Source organism: Quercus suber, unplaced genomic scaffold (assembly GCF_002906115.3).
Source record: "Quercus suber isolate HL8 unplaced genomic scaffold, Cork oak 2.0 scaffold_51, whole genome shotgun sequence".
Taxonomy (NCBI): Eukaryota; Viridiplantae; Streptophyta; class Magnoliopsida; order Fagales; family Fagaceae; genus Quercus; species Quercus suber.
This window is the reverse complement of record NW_027069516.1, coordinates 1,186,629-1,207,045: the sequence shown is the minus strand read 5'-3', so window position 1 is coordinate 1,207,045 and position 20,417 is coordinate 1,186,629. Positions and strand designations below refer to the sequence as shown.

The 20,417-nt window shown below is 36.8% G+C and overlaps 2 protein-coding genes across 4 annotated transcripts; one reads left to right on the top strand and one right to left on the bottom strand.

The window, feature by feature from the left end:
* Positions 1-223: 223 nt before the first annotated feature.
* LOC112003609 (uncharacterized) lies at positions 224-3,348 on the top strand. 2 transcript variants are annotated; one of them, XM_024035818.2, is made up of 3 exons: positions 224-455; positions 1,081-1,229; positions 2,656-3,348. In XM_024035818.2, the coding sequence occupies exons 2-3, from the start codon at positions 1,101-1,103 to the stop codon at positions 3,130-3,132; spliced, it is 606 nt and encodes a 201-aa protein (XP_023891586.1). In that variant the 5' UTR covers positions 224-455; positions 1,081-1,100; the 3' UTR covers positions 3,133-3,348. The 2 variants fall into 2 exon arrangements, with proteins under 2 accessions (XP_023891586.1, XP_023891588.1); XM_024035820.2 differs by lacking the exon at positions 224-455 and adding an exon at positions 478-728.
* Positions 3,349-5,201: 1,853 nt separating this feature from the next.
* On the bottom strand, positions 5,202-12,807 carry LOC112003604 (uncharacterized). 2 transcript variants are annotated; one of them, XM_065771926.1, is made up of 8 exons: positions 12,691-12,807; positions 10,632-10,756; positions 10,310-10,382; positions 9,614-9,675; positions 9,153-9,533; positions 8,022-8,130; positions 6,470-6,671; positions 5,202-5,498 (listed from the first exon to the last, which is right to left on the bottom strand). In XM_065771926.1, exons 1-7 carry the CDS (start codon positions 12,766-12,768, stop codon positions 6,474-6,476), a joined length of 1,026 nt encoding a protein of 341 aa, XP_065627998.1. In that variant the 5' UTR covers positions 12,769-12,807; the 3' UTR covers positions 5,202-5,498; positions 6,470-6,473. The 2 variants fall into 2 exon arrangements, with proteins under 2 accessions (XP_065627998.1, XP_065627999.1); XM_065771927.1 differs by lacking the exon at positions 8,022-8,130.
* Positions 12,808-20,417: the final 7,610 nt, after the last annotated feature.

Here is a 20,417-nt window from a genome sequence, read left to right as displayed (position 1 = left end):
TCAAAAACCATATCCAACTTTCTTGTCATTACTGAATTGGTCTGTCAGCATTTTTTTTGGCACACGACTTGTGTTCTTAGTGCACACGTGTGTCGGCAGCCTAGTTCAATGCAACGGATGCACTGAACACACTGCACCTAATTTGAATGTACAGACTATAGAGTGCAATTAACAGACCATACATACATACTATATACACACAGAGACCGAGACTATTCCAACACCTCTCACTCTCTCTCTCTTTCTCTCAGACCATACATACATACTATATACACACAGAGACCGAGACCATTCCAACACCTCTCTCTCTCTCTCTCTCTTATATAGTAGTTATTACTAATATATATCGGGCAGCCGAATTAGCATGGTACTGTGACTGCCCAAGCTGCGCATTGGACCTCCAAACACTGACCGAAACTTTTCGGGCACTATCTCTTTCTCTCTCAAAAACTCAGGTACGCTAGCTAGCTAGCTTTTGCTCCACCTCCACCTCCACCACCACACATAATTTGAATTCGATTCCTTTTGTTTTAACCTTTTGCCCTTTCTTTCTTTTTCTTTTTAGTTGTTTTTCTTTTCTTTTTTTTCATATAATTTGCAACAACAACAAGGACAACACAACAACACCTTCAAATTTCCATGCTTGTTTTTCTGTACCTTTAAATTCCCCACTTTTAATTCTCAGTTTCCTTCCACATCTAAACCATAATAGCCCTTGTCCTTTTCAGGTAACTTTCCCAACACCTCTTTCTTTCTTCTTCATCTTCTTCTTGTAAAATAATCTTTTGTCTTATTCTCCTTCATTTTTTATTTTCTGCTCATTTATGAAAAAAGTTTGTTTATTTGTTAATTTTGTTCAATTCTCAGATCTGGGTATTGACTAAAATTAATATCTTTGCACCTTCTTTGTGCTGTTTCCTCAATTTTCTGTGAGAAAGTTCTATACTTTTGTTGTCTGTTTTTTTTTTTTTTTTTTTTGGTTTCTGTTCTGTTTGGATAATTGTAAGTTTATGCGGAGATCGGACGGTGGGTCCTGACCTTGAAAACAGATCTGACGGTGTTTATGTTGTTGTTGTTCAGACAGTGCACAGCACAGACAAATGGAGACCAAAAAGGGTTTCGTTGACGTTAAGGTTGTTAACGAGGAGGGTTCGTTGCTAACGTGCGCTTTGGGAACTGTAGCTACTCTGCTTACCTCAGCTTTGCTTACGACTCATCTAATCTCTCAAGTCAGTTCACTTCTCCTATGTTTTTGTTTTTGTTTTTGTTTTTCATGTAAATCAAAGTTAAACCTGTGATTTCTTATAAATTTTTATAAAATAGAAAGAAAGATAAATCGACTTTTTTTTTTTTGTGGTAAATTTGATTTTCCAAGATGAGTTTCTTGTTGTTTGTTATTATTATTATTATTATTATTATTATTATTCTAAAAATTCACCTTTATGGTATGGGCTTTTTGGCTAGGGTAGGCCCTTTGGACAGTTTCTTTCTTTTTTTTGATAGGGCTTTGGTACAGTTTCTGATCTTTGAAAATAGAAAATATTGTCCGGAACTGAAAGGGAAACCTAGATTTTTGCTGTATAAAGTCACTGGGTTCCGGTTATTTCTTACTGGGGTCCTCTTTTCTTTCTTAAATAATATCGAAATTCAAACATAAGTAATTTTATAGTCAAAGCTCAAAAAATCTCTTCTTCTTTTTTTGGCTCGTCGGTGACTGGCAATTAATTTAGTAAGATTTATTTATTTGAGGTAGGTAAAATATTCGAATATTCGTTGCAATTTTGTTCGTCAGTGTCTTAGAGTTCAATAACTAAAAAAAAAAAAAAAAAATGGTGAAGTTATTGATTTTGATATGCTCCAATTCCATGATGTGAAATGGCATTTTTTGTCTTTCTCAATAAAAAAAAATGACAAATTTTGTTATGGACTGTCAGGCCTCTCAGTACCTTAGGGTACAAATACAATTCTTGTTTGGGCTTTTAATTGCCGTAGCATTTAGGCCCGCCCTCTAATCAAAATTAGGTACCGGTTTGATGAAAAATGACATCTCTGGCATTGTAAAATGTAAATAAATATACCTTTTCCGATCAAACATAAATAAATACACCTTTCTAAACTTCACCATAGTATGGCACTATTTTAATTACACTTTCGCTAGCCACATGTTCATAAAATTATGTGGAAATAGGCATAGGTTGGTCATTTGGAAGAAAAATGATCATACATACTGTGTGACATTCACAGCACATGGTACAACCTCATACTGAAGGCTGTATTTTGTGCATTGGTTGCACTAGATGCATATGATAATTTCCTGGATTCTGACCATGGATCCATGCCATACCTAGTAATATAAAGCATTATAATAATGTAAATCGACACCCATTTAAGCAAAGTTTATAACCATTCGAATTTTAATGTCAGATGACCAACGTACTTCGGCCATTGTGAATTTTTCATTGCCATTTTACTTCAATTATTATGGACTTGGTGATCCACAGATTGCCTAGCCAAATGGGGGGTGGAAATGGTGATCAATAGAACCGTGTTGATTCATGGGTTTGGTTGCTTTATAGCTTTGTTCCTACTACAACTCTGCAAGTTCATTTCCAGTATTCATTGACTTCCTTACCTTTTTAATTGTATCCATTTCAGGATCCTTTTGGGGTGTTACTTAGTACTAGACCCAAAAATGAGGGCGACTATGACAGTAAGTGTCACCCGGAAGTAGTTGATGGTGAGGAAGATGGTGGTGAAGGCAATGACAATGATGATGGGGATGGTGGCTTCGGAGAAGGTGAAGAGGAGCTGTCTTCTGAAGAGGGAGGTGATTATGGAAAAAATTCCAACAACAATGGGGGCAATTCTAAGAAGGGGTCTGAAGGACAGGCTGGTGGAGCTGGGGAAGAGAATGCAGAAGGGGAGGACGAGGGGAATGACAATGAACATAATGACGATGATGATGACGATGATGATGATGACAACAATGACGATAATGAAGAAGATGAAGACAATGATGATGATGAAGCTGGGGGCGAGGATGAGGAAGAAATTGTGGAGGAAGAGGAGCCGGAGGATGCTGAAGAGGATGAAGAAGAGGCCCTTCCACCCCCAAAGAAGAGGAAGAAGTAAAAAGTTCAAGGTTTTATGTAGTTGCACAACTATGCCACATAGCTCTCCAAAGGGCGAATCTTCAATGGGGAAATGGGGGTAGTTATTAGGTTAGTTTTTAAAAGACTAATTTGAATTGAGGATATTGTGGCCTTGTTTGATCTCAAATCTTTTTTTTAAGTTAATTCTCATGTTTGATGTCAACTAGACTAATCATATTTCCATTTTATGTCACAATATTGGCGTCTAACTATTAAAAAAGTTGTTTTAATTTTGAGGGCACAACCAAATAATTTTCTTTTTGCCAAACTCTTAATTAGTGAATTACTCCTATGATTTATATCAAATTTTGTTGAGAGCCTTTCTCACAACTTGTGGAGATGTTTTCTCACAAACAGCACTTTAACATAGACCCCGTACAATCCCATTTAACATAAGCCTATCGTAACAAGCTATTGAGAGATGTTCTAAATGTGTCTGCGAACGAAAAAATTTCAATTAGCTGTCTTGATTGGAAATCTAACATGAACAACTATATCAAAGAGGACGAGAAGTTACTGTGAGGGTTTCAGGAAGTCTGAAAATAATATTTGGCTGCCTATTATAAGACAACAACACAGCTAAACTCATCCAGATTCTAGATATTTGAATCCGTCAATCTCACCAATCCTTCAGAAAATGAAGCTCTCCAATATCCCCATTGACAAATTTGTCTAGGCCTAAATCGGGTTATGCAAGGTGCATTATTCATTTAGAAATAGTTTACTGTATGGTGAAAGAAGCCAGATGCAGCAACTCTCAGCATCTGTAGCTATGGTTGAACCTAAGGTTTTCAAAATCGAGATCCTACGTAGGATCGTAGGAGTTAGGTAGGATCATTAATCGTATGATCGGATCGTGAATCGTAAGATCTTACTTATTTTCAGATTTTAAGTAAAAAACCTATTGACAGTGAATTTGTATGTTATATAATCACTTAAAATATGAATTCATCCATTAAAAAAAAAAGTATCATAAAATGTAATTTGCACGCACTACATCGTTCTTATGTCATTCTAACGAAACAAAATACATTTAACTTTTGACATTATGTTTAATTAGCAACTAAGTATCAAAATATTATCTACACATATGGAAAATGTTTTCCAAGTTCTAAGTTCCAAATCCAAAATAAGTTAGGCTAGTTAGCATATAAAAACTAACTACAAATTTACAATATGCAATCTAAAAGAGAATTCTCAATCTAAGGTAAACTAGCTAATTACAAATATGAAAGACAAAAAAGAATTCTCATTCTAAGGTTCTAATCTAATCACTGTCATTGTCATATCATATTTCATCATCTATATCCTTCCTAGTATCAACATCCAAAATGTTAAACTTAAGTACTATAGCTTTTTAAGAGATTTTATATTGACATAGGGGTAAATTTGGGACTTCAATTTATTATTGGGCTTCTAATAACCGTTGGGCTTGTGGGTTTAGGTAGATTATCTTACCCAAATGAATCCCACTTAAAAAAAAAAAAAAAAAAAAAACAAGCAAATGGTAGGATCAATAAGATCCCATACGATCCTACGATCTTATACGATTCTACACGATCCTACCATTTTTGCGATCCTGCTCAATTTTAAATTTTTTGGTAAGTGAGATCGTTAAATCATGCAATTTTACGGTCGGAATCGGATTTTGACAATCATGGTTGAACCTAAAAACTAACTTCAAGGTTGTGGCACAAGTTTATGTACCATTATTTCATTGAGAAATCCCGTAACTTTGTATCAGTTAGAGGGCTGAAGAAAGAGAAGCTCCTAAACCTGTGTGTAACATTGCACTGCACACTTGGCTTCCCTTATATAAAATCTGTCTCACTCTGTCAAATTGGGAGGATTCCTTTCTCCCAAGAGAAACTCTCAATACGTTAGGACCCAATTCTTTCCACTTTTGAAGGATGAAAAATTAATTACTCAATTCGTAGTAGGAAGTACATAATATAAATAGATTCATCTTCAGAATTTTTTTTTTTTTTTTTTTTTTTTTTTTTTTTGAGGGGGCAGAATATTTCTAATTAAAGAGAACTTGATGAACATAAAAATTAAAGCTATATATTTCTCCTTAAAACCAATGCAAAGTATTGTTGGCAACAGATGGGTATCTTCTTTCTTGGATGAATGATGAATCTAAATATTGCTTGTGTCTAAAAAGAAAAGCTATGATTTGGGGGGGGTGGGGGGAAATCCTAAAACTACTATCTTTACAGATATGTACATACAGTTATGCACAATTGCACACCTTCGATATCATCTCTATACAAGTAAGAGGTAAAGGCCAAACATGTTAATCCTCCATGCAATCTTTATCTCTTGTTAAGTGCCTCTTCCATGAGCCTATCAAATAAAACAGGCACAGAAAGAAATCAATTAGTAAGAACAGAAAAGGCCTTGATACCTTAATAACAAATTTGAAACATGTGAATCACGTACACGGCCATATCTCCATTCAAACGTTACACTCTGGTAAGGCATCTAAATTATCAGGAGTCATGATTGGAAAAAAGAAATTCATAGACACTACAGACATAACAATTCAAACCAAAAGAAACAAAATCTTTTTAAGCTTATACTACATGTTACCATACACCATTGACTTCCTGATGCAGATTATACATAAACATTCGAGGAAATTCGCTATTTCCAATCTCCAAAACATGTTTTCCATCCATATATGTAATTGAGAAGAATCACATCTTAGAGAAGCAATAGTTAGGAACAGATTTTTGTATCGGCTTTTTTTTGGCATTAAACCTTGATTTCCGGACATAAACATGGGCATGATGTTTTGATGTTTACATAGATGGCCAACTTCAAACATAGAAAGATATGTCTATGCATGTGTAAAACAACCACAGCATGTGAAACTTAAGAGCAAAATAGATTCAAAAACTTATTCTAACAAAGTTCTTCAGTATACATTTAAAGCGATTAAGGTTCACTTTTGCGTCGATGTCCGACAGATAAGGATCCTTTTCCATTTGCTTTTGAAATGGACCAACGCCAATTCACATCAAAGATTTAATTTTGAAAAATTTTAAGATGCGCAAGCACCACATTATTTAAAATCAGTTACCATCCCTTTAAACAATGTATTTGCTGGTATGAGATTTTAAATAATGTGGCAACATTTACATCTTAGATTTGTCTAATTTAAATCTTAACATAGGATTAGCTTTTGTCAGTTTTAAGGTAAATGGAGTGGATCCTAACCCATGTTGAGAACGATTTTAGACACAGGTGAAATCACAAGTGCTAAACAACTGTCAAGATGAACAACTACTGAATGGAAAAAGTATAAGACTTACAAGATCATTTCTTTGTGGCATCAATGAACATGGCTCGAGTCCAATGCTCAACATCCTCTGATTGTGATGGGGGAGGAGGAAAAGTGGGATGCTCCACAATATCCCATCCTTCAATGATGCATTCATTTTTTCCATTATCAGACAATTCAGTGGCATAAAGAAAACTGGGAGCAGAATTTCGAAGGTTCTCACAAATGTTTTTCTGGAAGGCAAAAGAAAATAGATGAACATGAAATACAATATACCTACAGAAAAATTCAATATCCCACAGTAGCCATAATGTTTAGTTCTTTAATGATTTGTCAGCAATTACACATGCATGTGGGTTTTGACCCCATGACCTAGCCCTCATCCCAACTCTTACAGGGTGGAGTGCCATTTGAGCTAAAGCTCATTGGCTTCTTTAGAAAAACAGGCATAAATGGAAATACAATTTCTCTCCCCACCAGATCCCTCTTGACAAAGTAACATAAGAGCTATGCTAAATGTCCCTTCCTAGCCATGTTATGTCCCATATGTACACTTATGCTTAAGGAACCAACAAGAGTGTCAAAGAGCCAAAATTGATTTTGTTTTAAGGTCCCCATCTAGAGCACCAAATCATTTAATTGTTATTCACTCCATCTTTCCGCACATAGCAACAGCGGAGAAACTTACCCCCACCCCCAAAAAAAAAACAAAGAGTGAGAAATAATGTTTCACAGCCATTGCTACCTCAGTTTCCCATTCCAAATGATCCAACCCACTCACAATTGATTTTGTTTTAAGGTCCCTGTCTTGAGCACCATATCATGTAATTGTTATTCACTCAATCTTTCCTCATATTCTTTTTGATGATTCAATAATTACAATGAGGGAGGGGGGTTTTGAACCCTAGATGTATCCGTTAGAAACACTAGGAGGTGTCGGTTGAACTACAATGCTCTCGACAACTCCATCTTTCCACACATAGCAACAGCGGAGAAAATTACAGAAAAATAATAATAATAATAATTAAGAAACAAACAACAAAAAACAAAAAAAAAAAAAAAAAAAAAAAAAAAAACAGGTGAGAAATCATATTTCACAATCATAGCTTCCTGAGTTTTGCATTCCTAGTGATCCAACCCCTCTCGGGTGTGTGTACAGGCAGAGTGGGAGGGTTTTTTTTTTCCTGGTTTTCGGAGGGGGGAGGGACAAGGAATAAAAAAAGGCTGTACCTGGTGTAAAAAGCTCCCACCTTTGTAGGGTTTGGGAGAGGTCATGGTAGGTAGCCTAACCCCCAAATTTTTTGGAGAGGCTAATTCCCAAACTCTTGGAGAGGCTAATTCCCAAACTCTTGACTTGTCGTTTTCGGTGGAAGGCACTTGTCATTGCGCCAAGGCCCCACCTCTAAAATAAAATAAAATTATAATATGATGGTTATGAATAGTTTCAACGGGAAAAAAGTAGGTCTTTTGGTAAGCCACAGCCAAGAAAGCACAAACAAATGCCAAATGTAATGAAGCAAAAAAGTCTTCAGTTGATCATTCAAAAATTCTACTAAAACAACGTTTGACTCCCTGACTTATACCATTGTAGGCAATGCATGTGCACTTTCCAGTAGAGTGATTGACGAAATGGCAGAATCCATTTCCACATTCCATACAGATTTGTTCATTTGTTCAACTTGTTTACTCGACCTGAAGATTAAGAGCAAATGTCATGCACAATAGGGAAAAAAGTTTTATCTATACTTGGTATTACAAGTACAATATTGCTAATGACTTTGGGTCATTGATGACATGTTAATAAATACAGTTCTCCAATAGGCAATTGTTAAAATTTTTGGCATAACCAACCTTCGTAACAAATTTTTGTACAAAATCATTCTTTGACCCCAGCACAGAGGATTTTATAGGCCTGTTCTTTTGGAAAATTTCAATTGTTGAAAGAAATATTGATTCGTATAGAAGTGACAAAAAGAAACATGCGCTCAAATAATTTCTGCTAAATATATATAAAGGAAATTTCCATTTAAACCTAGACCAAACTCACCAAACATCGTATCAAAGATCTACACAACAGACTGCATTGATCCACCATCTCAAAAGCTCCATAATCTAAGGAAATGTTAGTACACTTTCTTCATGATCCAGATTCTAGGACTTGATCCCTCCAACTTCAAAAATTTTCCAATATTAACATTTTCAACATACAAGTACATTAGGCATGCACCTATCTCTGTCCATCAATCCCTCATTTTCATTTCTTGGTTGCAGGGAACCCTAATGTTTTCCATTGAGGAATTTTGTTTGAAATAATTGTGAATTCACTCATAATCATAAAAGCATTTTCTGAAAATTTGGCTTAACATAATAGATAGGTTGACTAATAAATTGCATAAAGGAGAGACCTTTTGTTGGAAAGACAAATAATATAACACCTGAACCATTCCAATGCATAATCCTCTACTCATTGTAGCAAGCCAGAGGGCTCATTTGTAAGCCCAACTCTGAAATAAGTACTGCCTTAGTCAGATGCTACAAGTAGGATGTATTGCTAACAAATTTCACAATTATTTATTTTGTTATACTCCTTGAGAACTTCAGGCATTGTCCAAAAATATATCAAGACAATTCTTCTTCATTTATACATGATAAAACAGAAATGATGATGCCCAAAACATAAATCATGTAATATGGGGAAACATGGGACAACATACCTTGAACAAGCCATTCTCACAGAGAAAACAGATCGAACTTCCTTGGACGAAGATAGTTTGGCCAATAACTTTGCAAATGCTTCAAAAGTAGATGCCTCGGAAGGGACATCCAAACATAGCGAGTTAAAATAGTATGCAGTTATGCATGCCACACTTTTCTTGAGAAGTGAAATCCCTTTCTGCAAGTCCTTGTGTGTTTCAACAGAATGTAGAGAAGCAGAAGAAAAATTAAAGCTAATACTTCCAGAAGATTCCAGGCGTGGCTTCCTCTCAGATTCCATTGAAGCAACGCCAAAATTACATGAGCTTCTATCAGACCATGAATTTTCCCCGCTAGTGGAGCAATAATTTTGGCGTGGTATAAAAAGGGGGTATTCATTGCTGCACATCAGAAAGTATATTCAGTTCAACATGCTGATAAACCCAAGTAAGACAAGTCAGTAATTTTGCCAGACAAATACCTTCGAGACGATGGACGTGCATCCCAATAAGAATCTCGTTGCCATATTCTAGAGCATGAACCCTGAAATAAATTTATAATACACATAGCAACAAAGAATATATGTAAAAGAATCCAAATATACAACATGAAAAATCATATTCATTGGCTTTTTGAAGCTTCATATGTCCCATCTAAAGAAAAAGCACATTATAGAGGGTATATTGGTGACCGATAGGAAAATGCTGGAACTTCAAGAGTACAAAGCCAGAATTGTTTTTATCTTGGATCTAAGAAAAAGCAACATATACACGGAATCTAAAAATATTTCCATTAACAATAATTATAGGCTAGAATAGGGAACATGGAAGCTAGTTGACAGAGGCATATATAAGGAGTTTCCAATTTCAACTAAAAAAAAGTAAAGCTTTAAACCCAATATTTTCAGCAAATTGCAAACTATCCCTAAAATGTAAGCTATATAAATCAACCAAACCTCACAGAAACAATAATAAAAGGATGTTAATCCTAAATTTAGAAAAACTCATAAATATTTTACAAAACACTTCAACTGAGTTCAACTTCAAGAGAGCCATGTCATCTATGTTCAAAAGTAAAGCTCCATCTCCACAAAAAACATAGAGAATAAAAGAACCCAAAATCACAGTTTGTAAGTAAAACAATTTAAAACTGTCATATGAAGGGTAACAGTGCTTACTGCAAAACCAGAGTTATGAAGCACAGGAGATGCCAAGTTCTGAGCAACAAGATTTAGAAGTTGCACCATGTATCTGTTTAACAACCATGGTAATTACTAATTAGTGTAAAAGACAATAACAATTTAGCTAAGCGTAATCCAACTGAACAGACTTCTTTAACAATATGAATAACTGTATTGGCATGATACATATAAATTAACCGCAAAATATGAGTACATAAAAGAATAGCAGCATTATATGGTGATCATAAGATATTCAATAGCACTGCAAAAACCTGCTTCTAAATATGCATGCAAATATAGCCTCAAGAGAAAAATTTACCCCAATGACGCAGCAAGCTCTTCTGATGGCACAGAGTGAGGATCAAGTCCTCTTGGTAAGCGTGCATTGCAAATTTGATCATATTGAACTGTAGACCCATCTTTTCTTTCACCATCTACAATCACCTAAAACATAAAAAGAATATGCCTAGAGTTGAGAAAACACCAAGGCAATGTGGAGCTCATATTTTACCACATATTTGATGAAAATAATTGTAAACCAAAACATCATCTCATGTTTCATTGAAAAGCTACTTTTGGGAAATTATATCATTTTGGACCAAATATGGACCAAGAAAACAAACAAGTATTACTTTCTTTTATTTTCTCTTATCCTTTTCTTATTTTCAGTGGGATATTTTTCTCCTAATTTGTTCAATTGGGTCATAAATTTTTTTTTTTTTTTTAAAAGGTAACATAACAACTTTTATTAAAATAAATAGCCAACCCAAGTACATTGGAAATGTACTATAGTGGCAAAATATCAAACTCCCAGATTACAATGAGAAAATTTTATTTCCCATTGCCAGGAACGATTGGATCAAAAAAATGTATCAACTCACCAAGGATTTTACATTTGTATCTACATCAACCGTTTAATTCCAATGTAAATTGCTTAAAAATCAGTACTTCTAACTGATGTTTTTAAATAACAAGTAAGAAAGTAGCTATGGCCTTTCATGATTCAGGCTTTTGGTGTTCATTGGGTTATGCCGGGTTCGGTGGCGGGTTTGTTATCTAGTTGGCATCAGTGGCCGGGGAAGCATAATTCGAATATTTGGAACTTGGTTCCAGGGTGCTTAATGTGGACTGTGTGGTTGGAGCGAAATCGTCGATCTTTTGAAGATAAAGAGAAAACATTGGAGGAGTTAAAGATTTTATGCCAACGCAGCCTAATGGAGTGGTCTCGTTGTTGGGGTTTCACTGAGTGTTCTTCTCTCTCTGAGTTTATGCCTTCTCTTAGCTTAGTTTCCTGACTTCTCTTTGACGTTGTGTTGTGGTGTGTTGTGGTGTGTTGCTTTTGTGTTGTGTTGTGTTGTTGTTCATCATCATGAACTTCTTTGTACTTTTCTTCTTTTTTTTCCCCCCTTTAATAAAAGTTTTCTGTTTACCTATCAAAAAAAAAAAAAAAAAGAAAGCTGAAGGCTGTGCAAAGGACGCACACATTAACAATAAGTGCAAACTCAGAATATCTTTATTTCTTTTTTCTTTTCTTTTTCTTTTTTTTGCAGGCCTCAGGGGCAAGGCAGTTACAAAATGACTTGAGGATTAAAAATTAGAAGTGATATATTTACAAGGCACATGACCCACAAGCCAAGGCTTCTGAAAATGTACACCTTTTGACTGTATGCCTCTTGTGACCTAACATTAGTTTTTATCTTTATTTCAACAATATCATGTTTCCTACTATATAATAATGACTACTGCCAACAAGTAGTTGAAATCTAAGGCTCCTTGAAGTTGTACATTTGAAAAACACGTTATTTGAAAACCATGTTCAATCAGTTTAATGCAGCCTTCATTCTAGCTAATTTGTGATTATATGATAATCATGCATCTTTAACCATACGCGATATAAGCTCCAATACTCAATTTGACTCATAATAGATTAGAAGCTTAAAAATGTTTTCTTTTTCTTTTTCTTTTTCATGAGATTGAAAGCTTGGAATTGCAAAATAAATTTTTGCGTCACCAGCCTAAACATTTCTGTTAAGATATTACAAATGCTAATTGATTTTGAAAAACATTTCTGTTAAGATATTACAAATGCTAATTGATTTTGAAATATATAGTTCTCGCCAGAAAGACTAGTTGAGTATTTGAACTAAAAAGGAATCTTTTTTTTTTTTAAATAAGGCATCCCACATTGTACATATATTTAAAATGCAATTAAAAGTCATATGAAAATAACATGCTTTTTTTTTTGGATAAGTAATAAACAGATATGCAAACAAAATGCTGATCATAAGTTATCAACAAAATATGTTCAGTAAATTAGTAAACCAAAATTAACAACACTTACTAACTTGCAGAAATCAAGATATTTTTTAAGAGCTTACCTGACGTAGGGGGAACAATTTGCATATTTGTTTTATGACCACGGACTGTTTATGAAGACGTTCAGCAGTGATTGCCATCTGTCATTTAACAAATCAACATCAGTGTTTAGATGAAAAAAATATATTCATATAGAAGAGAGGAACAAAAATACACAACACCTATATTTTTACCCTCAAGCATTGTAATATATAAATACAAAATAAACCAACTTTTAAATATGTGGGGTGGGGAGAATAAGGCAGAAAGGAGCAGGAGTGCAGTTAGGGATCAGGCCGTTGTAGTGCATCAATGAATTTAAGAATTGTTTCTTGGAATGTGAGAGGGTTGAATGAGCAAGAGAAGCGGCTTCGGGTTAGCAATTTGATCCGTAAGTGGAAAGCAGATATTGTTTGTCTGCAAGAAATTAAGATGGAGTTAATTAATAGGGGTGTCATTTGTAGTTAGTGGGGAGGTCAACATGTGGACTGGCTCTATTTAGGATCTGTGGGTGCTTCAGGTGGGGTGTTATTGATGTGGGACAATAGGGTTGTGGAGAAGTTGGAGGAAGCGGTGGGTCGTTTCTCAGTCTCTTGTAAATTCAAAAATGTGGTGGACCAGTTTGTTTGGGCCTTCTCTGGTGTTTATGGGCCCAATTGTGATAGAGACAGATGTCTCTTATGGGAGGAGTTATCAGGCATTTGTAGTTGGTGGGAAGTTAGGTCAAGGAGAGCATCCCCTCATTGAGATTTCTTCCATTTCTACTATTTTCTTTTTCCCTCTATCACCATTACTTGGTTGATGACCTGAAGGAGTGGCTTCAATAATTTGCCGGATAGTGAGTGAAGACAGACCCCCATTCTTGCTGTTAGGACTTTCAAGTCATCCACTTTTCCACACCTTCCAGGATCTATGACTGCAAAAGAATTTCCTTTCGTTTTCTCTTTTCTCACTTCATTCTTTCTAATGCTTCGAGACTTGGGACTCGGTGTATTGATAGCATCTTTTTCTAGCATTGTGCTTCCACCCATATAGTTTCCACGGTTATTTATCCCATCATTAGCCTTAGGAACATTTGGTACTCACATCTTTTCTATTCTTCAATATACAGGCATTGGATGAGTGACCAAATGACTTACAATGAGAAAATTTCAGAGGCCTCCATGGATATTCAATTCCAACCTCCTGAAATTTTTAGTCAACATCACCTTCCACAAATACCCTTGCATACCCAATCCTTTCCTGGTATTCAGTTACACTGTCTGCATAAAATGGTTCCCGACTCCAGTTGCTACGTGTCTTAAGCAAGTAGGAGTCCAAATGTCCAATACTCGAGTCGACAGGAATGTTTTTTTGATAGGTGAAATTCTTACCCACAATGAAATTTTAGACAGACAGTTTTGAGACTTCATGGCTTTGTCATCTCTCTCTCCCTCTCTTGTTTTCTGAGGCCATGTCTACCTTGAATTGGCCATAACCGAGGCAACGGCTATTACAAGTTTTGAGACTTGTTACAATAAAGCCTTCTTTTGTCATCTATAGCTCTTACCTGTAAAAGGGTAATATTTGATGCTTAATATAAACAAAGAAATTATGGATGGTGTTGCAAGTAAAGTATTGTTTGCAAATAAATACGTGCCATGCAGATGGTAAGTTAAACTAGATAAGTCATAATTGATTGTGTTTGACACTATTTCTTCAACAAAGTTATAATTCTCACTGTGTATAGTGTATAAGCTTTGGCCTCTTGGATCTTTTTTTCAGGAACTTTTTGAGGGTTACTACTTCTGTCAGGCACAAAGAGAGGATTACTTTCAGCGAGCTAAGCCTTATAAGGGTCATCCAACAATTCTGACGTAAAGTAGCTGAAATCCTCTATTATTTGCTTGGCTAGCTGCATGCTCACATTTTGTCCTGGCACCTTGGAAATGTCCTATGATCTCAACTTCATACACATTTTGTGCAGTGGATTTTATTTTGTACCTTTATGTGGACCCTTTGCAATTATTATTATTATTATTTTTATAGGTAATAGAAGTTTTATTGAAAAAAAAAAAAAAAAAAAAAGTAAATCGTGTTCACGATGATGAACACTGTATGCTTGAGAAAAATAAAGATGATACAAGAACCCTTTGCAATATTTATCCTAGTTTGGAATATAAGGGGACTGATTGACTCTATCAAGAAGAGGGAATTAGGGCAATGTTAAGGAGAAGAAAGGTCTCTAGTTTATGCTTGCTTGGTAGAAAGTTGAAACAAAAGAGAGAAGGAGATACAGCAAGAATTAAGGACACAATGCTGCAGGATGGGATTTCATAATCAATTATAATTAGCCATTCTTCGAGAAGAATTTGGGTGTTTTGGAATCGCAATAGTGTGTCAGTGCAAGCTATTTCACAATCTGAACAGGCTGTTAATTGTATTGTAAGATAATCAGAGGGATCGGAGAAGTCAGATCAGATTTTCACCAAAGCACCATAGGATTTTGGTCCTTCTCTTAGTGATTTTGTTGGATTTTTTAGCAGAACTTGGGGTAACTCCAATGATTGGATGATTGAATTTCGGGATGGGAGGAAAATAGTTATCCCGCTTTCAGCATTTCGTTCTCCTAATTCCGTGTCAGACCAGATTGCTTCGGAGGGTGTAGTTAATCCAGGTATGGGTTCTCTTGTTAATGAGGGACAAATTAGTAGTTGGGCTTCTGAGTATGATGGTGTTGAGGGTTCTGCTGCCTCTGAATTGGGGTCAGGGGGTGAGACTTGGGACTCTGAGGTGGGTCTGTTGATGCGGGAACATTTAGGTGAACCACTTGAAGTGGCACCTCTGGCAGTGGATAATTCAGTGGTTATGGAGAGCCCTACGGTTGAGGAGAGAGGGTGTACGGTGGATGTCGACAACTCCAAGTTGTCACTTTGGGTAACTAATAGAATAAAAGCTTTCCAGAAATCTGTTGGGACCTCACTGGAGGGATTCGAAGAACAAGTTACAAATTTGCTCTTAGCTCTAGAAGAGCGTAGAAAAAAGAGGATGTTGGAGGTAGCCTCTCAGAGGAAGATGGTTAAGGCTGGGCATAAAGGGCATCGTGAATTAAAGAATTTATTGAATTCTTGGGGTGAGGAGAATGAGGCCGAAAGGAGCAGGAGTGCAGTTAGGGATCAGGCTGTTATAGTGCATCAATGAATTTAAGAATTGTTTCTTGGAATGTGAGAAGGTTGAATGAGTAGGAGCAGCGGCTTCGGGTTAGCAATTTGATCCGTAAGTGGAAAGCAAATATTGTTTGTCTGCAAGAAACTAAGATGGAGTTAATTAATAGGGGTGTCATTTGTAGTTTGTGAGGAGGTCAACATGTGGACTGGCTCTATTTAGGATATGTGGGTGCTTCAGGTGGGGTGTTATTAATGTGGGACAATAGGGTTGTGGAGAAGTTGGAGGAAGTGGTGGGTCGTTTCTCAGTCTCTTGTAAATTCAAAAATGTGGTGGACCAATTTGTTTGGGCTTTCTCTGGTGTTTATGGGCCCAATTGTGATAGAGACAAATGTCTCTTATGGGAGGAGTTATCAGGCGTTTGTAGTTGGTGGGAAGTGCCTTGGTGTGTGGGAGGTGATTTTAATGTGGTGCAGTTTCCTTCTGAACGTTCTGGGTCCGCAAATTTTACTTCAGCTATGCATAGGTTTTCAGCTTTTATTTCAGAGCTTAGCCTCATTGATGTGCCTCTGGTTGGGGGGAACTTCACTTGGTCTAATTCTAGAGAGGTTGTTTCAAGTTCTAGATTGGACAGATTCCTTCTTTCAGCTGACTGGGAGGAGAAATTTCCATCTGTTTGTCAACGTCGGCTATCTAGGTTGCTTTCAGATCATTTTCCTATTATTCTGGAGGGTGGGAATCTTCTTGGAGGTAAGAAACCTTTTAGGTTCGAGAACATATGGTTAAAGGATGAAGGCTTTTTGGAAAGGGTGTGTTCTTGGTGGGGGTCATACCATTTCCAAGGTTCTCCTAGTTTTATTTTGGCAAACAAACTAAAGATGTTAAAATTGGATTTGAAGAGATGGAATGTGGAGGAGTTTGGTAATATAAGTCTCAGGGTACAGAATTTGTGGAAGGATCTCAATGTGTTGGAAGTTATTGAGGAAGATCGTGTGCTTTCAGCGGAGGAGAGTTTGGAAAAGGATCAGATTCGTGGAGAGTTAGAAAAATCAACCTTGTTGGAAGAAATCTGCTAGAGGCAGAAATATAGGGCTCTTTTCCTTAAAGAGGGAGATAGGAACACAAAAATTTTTCACTGTATTGCTAATTCTCATAGAAGAAGCAATACCATCGATAGGCTTATGGTGAACGGAGAGTTATCCATGGATCAGGGGATCATTGAGGGGTGCATCTCTCAATTTTTTAGACAGTCATACTCGGAGAATGAGGTAAATAGACCTCTTTTGGATGAGGTTGTCTTTTCTAGCATATTTGAGGAAGATGCCAATTGGCTGGACAGACCCTTTGATGAAGATGAAGTTTATAGAGTTGTCCATGATTTCAATGGTGATAAAGCGCCAAGTCCGGATGGTTTTTCAATGGCATTTTTTCAGTCTTGTTGGAGCTTGGTGAAAACTGATATTATGAATGTGTTTCATAATTTTCATGCTCATGCAGTATTTGAAAAGAGTCTCAATGCTACTTTCCTTGCTCTCATTCTTAAAAAAAATGATGCTGTGGATGTCAAAGACTTTCGGCCTATTAGTTTGGTGGGAGGGTTGTACAAGATTATTGCTAAGGTTTTAGCCAATCGAATGCAAAGGGTGGTTCACAGTATCATCTCTGAATCTCAAAATGCCTTTCTAAAAGGTCATCAGATTTTGGATTCTGTCCTTATTGCTTCTGAGTGCTTAGACAGTAGAATGAAAGCAGGGGTTCCAGGGGTGTTGTGCAAACTGGATATTGAGAAAGCTTATGACCATGTGAATTGGGAGTTTCTCCTTTTTTTGTTACAACAATGTGGTTTTTCCGATAAGTGGAGAAGATGGATCAGGTGTTGCATATCAACTGTTAAATTCTCCATTTTGATCAATGGTTGTCCTTCTGACTTCTTTGGGAGTACTAGAGAACTGAGGCAAGGTGATCCGTTATCCCCTTTTCTCTTTGATATTGTCATGGAGGCTTTGAGCCGTATGTTGGATGCAGCTATGTGGCAGGTCAGTTTTCGGGCTTCTCAGTGGGGAATGCAAATGGTTCCTTGTTGAAAGTGTCTCATTTGTTGTTTATGGACGATACTCTTGTTTTCTGTGATGCTGACAGCAATCATATAAAAGTTCTGCGTGGGATTCTCTTTAGATTTTAGGAGGTGTCAGGGCTAAAAATTAATTTAGATAAGTCTGAATTGGTTCCAGTTGGGGATGAGTCTAATATGCATGAGCTAGTGGAGATTTTGGGCTGTAGAGAGTCAACTCTTCCGCTGAAATATCTTGGTCTTCCGTTGGGTGCTTCCTTTAAAGATAAGACGGTTTGGAATCTTATTTTGGAGAAGATGGAGAGAAGGCTAGCTGGTTGGAAGAGATTGTATTTATCTAAGGGGGGCAAGGTTACCCTTATTAAGAGTACTCTCTCTAGCCTGCCTACTTACTTTCTTTCCCTTTTCCCTATTCCAGTTAAGGTGGCAAAGCGGATGGAGGATTTGCAAAGAGACTTTCTTTGGAATGGTATCAGTGGCGAACGTAAAATTCATTTAGTAAGTTGGTCGAAACTTTGTAGGCCAGTGAAGAATGGAGGGTTAGGCATTCGGTGCTTGAGAAGGTTTAACTCTGCCTTATTAGCCAAATGGTTGTGGCGATATGGTGCAGAGAATGATGCTCTTTGGAGAAGGGTCATTGAGACGAAGTATGGGATTGAGTGGGGTGGTTGGTGTACAAAATCCGTGTTTGGAGCATATGGTGTTAGTTTGTGGAAGTTCATTAGAAGAGGCTGGCTGTTTTTTTCTAAGTTCCTTCGGTATGATGTGGGTGAAGGTTCTCATGTGAAGTTTTGGGATGATGTATGGTGTAGGGACCGTCCTCTTAAGGAGGTGTTTCTAGATTTATATAATATTAGTAGGACAAGGGATGCTTCAGTCTCTGAGGTTATGTGCTTTGCTAATGGGAGATTTTTTTGGGACCTACAGTTTCGTCGCCTAGTGAATGATCAAGAGTCACAATCTTTGGATTCGTGTATGGTCTTGATCTACTCCACTAAGGTGCAAGGTGTTGGTTCTGACAAACTTTGTTGGAAGCCAGCCAACAGTAGGGGTTTCGCGGTGAGCAGGTATTATCACTCCCTATCCCCCTCTATCGCCAATTCCTTCCTGTGGAAAATGGTGTGGCAATCGAAGGTCCCCCCCCCCCCTGGGTAGCTTTTTTCTCTTGGACAGTGGCTTTAGGCAAGATTCTAATTATTGATAACCTTCGGAAGAGGCATTTTGTTGTCCTAGAGTGGTGCTTTATGTGCAAAAGGTGTGGGGAATCTGTTGATCATCTCCTTCTTCATTGTCCTTTGGCTTTTGAGATGTGGAGTATGGTCTTTTGCTTGTTTGGAATTTGTTGGGTGATGCCGCAAAGGGTAGTGGACTTGTTGGATTGTTGGTCTTGTAACTTCAGGCGTCATCGTAATATAGTTATATGGAGGATGGTGCCGCACTGTTTGATGTGGTGTATCTAGCAGGAACGGAATGCCAAGAGCTTTGAGCATCACGAAAGGTCCATTCTTGAGTTTAAGTCTTTTTTTTTTTTTTTTCTCTTCTCCAATGGTGTTTAGCTATACCATCTTTTTCTTGCTTCTCTCTTCCTGTTTTGTTTGATCATTGTAATTTAGTTTCTTGATGTTTTTGCTTGTCTAGTACATTTCCTATGTACGGGGCTGTGTTTTTCTTTAATATATATATATATATATATGCATATTCAGTTACTTATCAAAAAAAAAGGCATGGTGATCATAATTGGCTTTGCTCTTTTATTTATGCCTCTAAGAAAGGTATTGACTAGAGACAGCTTTGGAAATTTCTGGCTTCTTTTAAGCAGCAGTATGAAGGCAATCATGGCTACTTATAGGGGAATTTAATGTGCTGAGGACTGAGGAGTACTGCAGAAAAGTTTGGTGGTGAAAGTCTTTCAAGTTATGAATATGAGTTTGGGGAGTGGCTATACAACATTGAAGTAATGGATCATAGTTTCATTGGGAACTTCTTTACTTGGAGCAATAAGAGAAATGAGGTTTCTGCATACCATCAGAAATAGAGTTCTGTGTAGTATGTGGGGTATTTCTATTCTGTAGTAAGGAATTCTTCCTTGAACTAGTTGTAATGTTGTATTCAGATAGTTTGCAGTGATGTAGAGGTAGTGAGCTGATTTTGCTTGCTCTGTGTTAACGCATATGTGCATATTCATTGTACTTGTTTCAGTATTGGAATAAAATCGTCCATTCATCCAAAAAAACCAAATATTGATATTATACATGCATGCCTAATGGTTTTTGAACCACGACCTCACCCTCCACCTTGCTCATACAAGAGTAGGAGGTGCCATTTGAACTAGAGCTCATTGGCATTAAATATGAATAATATTTGACACTCATCTGAAAATTAACATTTCTGGTTATTTTTTAGCTGCTCACATTTAATAAATAAAATAAGCCAATGAGCACTAGCCCAAATGGCACTTCCTCTTACTACAGTAACGGGATCGTAGGCGAGTTTGTGGGTTCATAACTCGCTAAGTGTGTAACTTTCCAATCAAAA

Coding starts and splice junctions, on each gene's coding strand:
- LOC112003609 (XM_024035818.2), top strand. CDS start 1,101: ATGGAGACCAAAAAGGGTTTCGTTGACGTTAAGGTTGTTAACGAGGAG. Junction 1,230..2,655: donor CGACTCATCTAATCTCTCAA/GTCAGTTCACTT, acceptor TATCCATTTCAG/GATCCTTTTGGGGTGTTACT.
- LOC112003604 (XM_065771926.1), bottom strand. CDS start 12,768: ATGGCAATCACTGCTGAACGTCTTCATAAACAGTCCGTGGTCATAAAA. Junction 9,534..9,613: donor GCACGTCCATCGTCTCGAAG/GTATTTGTCTGG, acceptor TCTGATGTGCAG/CAATGAATACCCCCTTTTTA. Junction 6,672..8,021: donor CACATGCATTGCCTACAATG/GTATAAGTCAGG, acceptor TTTGCCTTCCAG/AAAAACATTTGTGAGAACCT.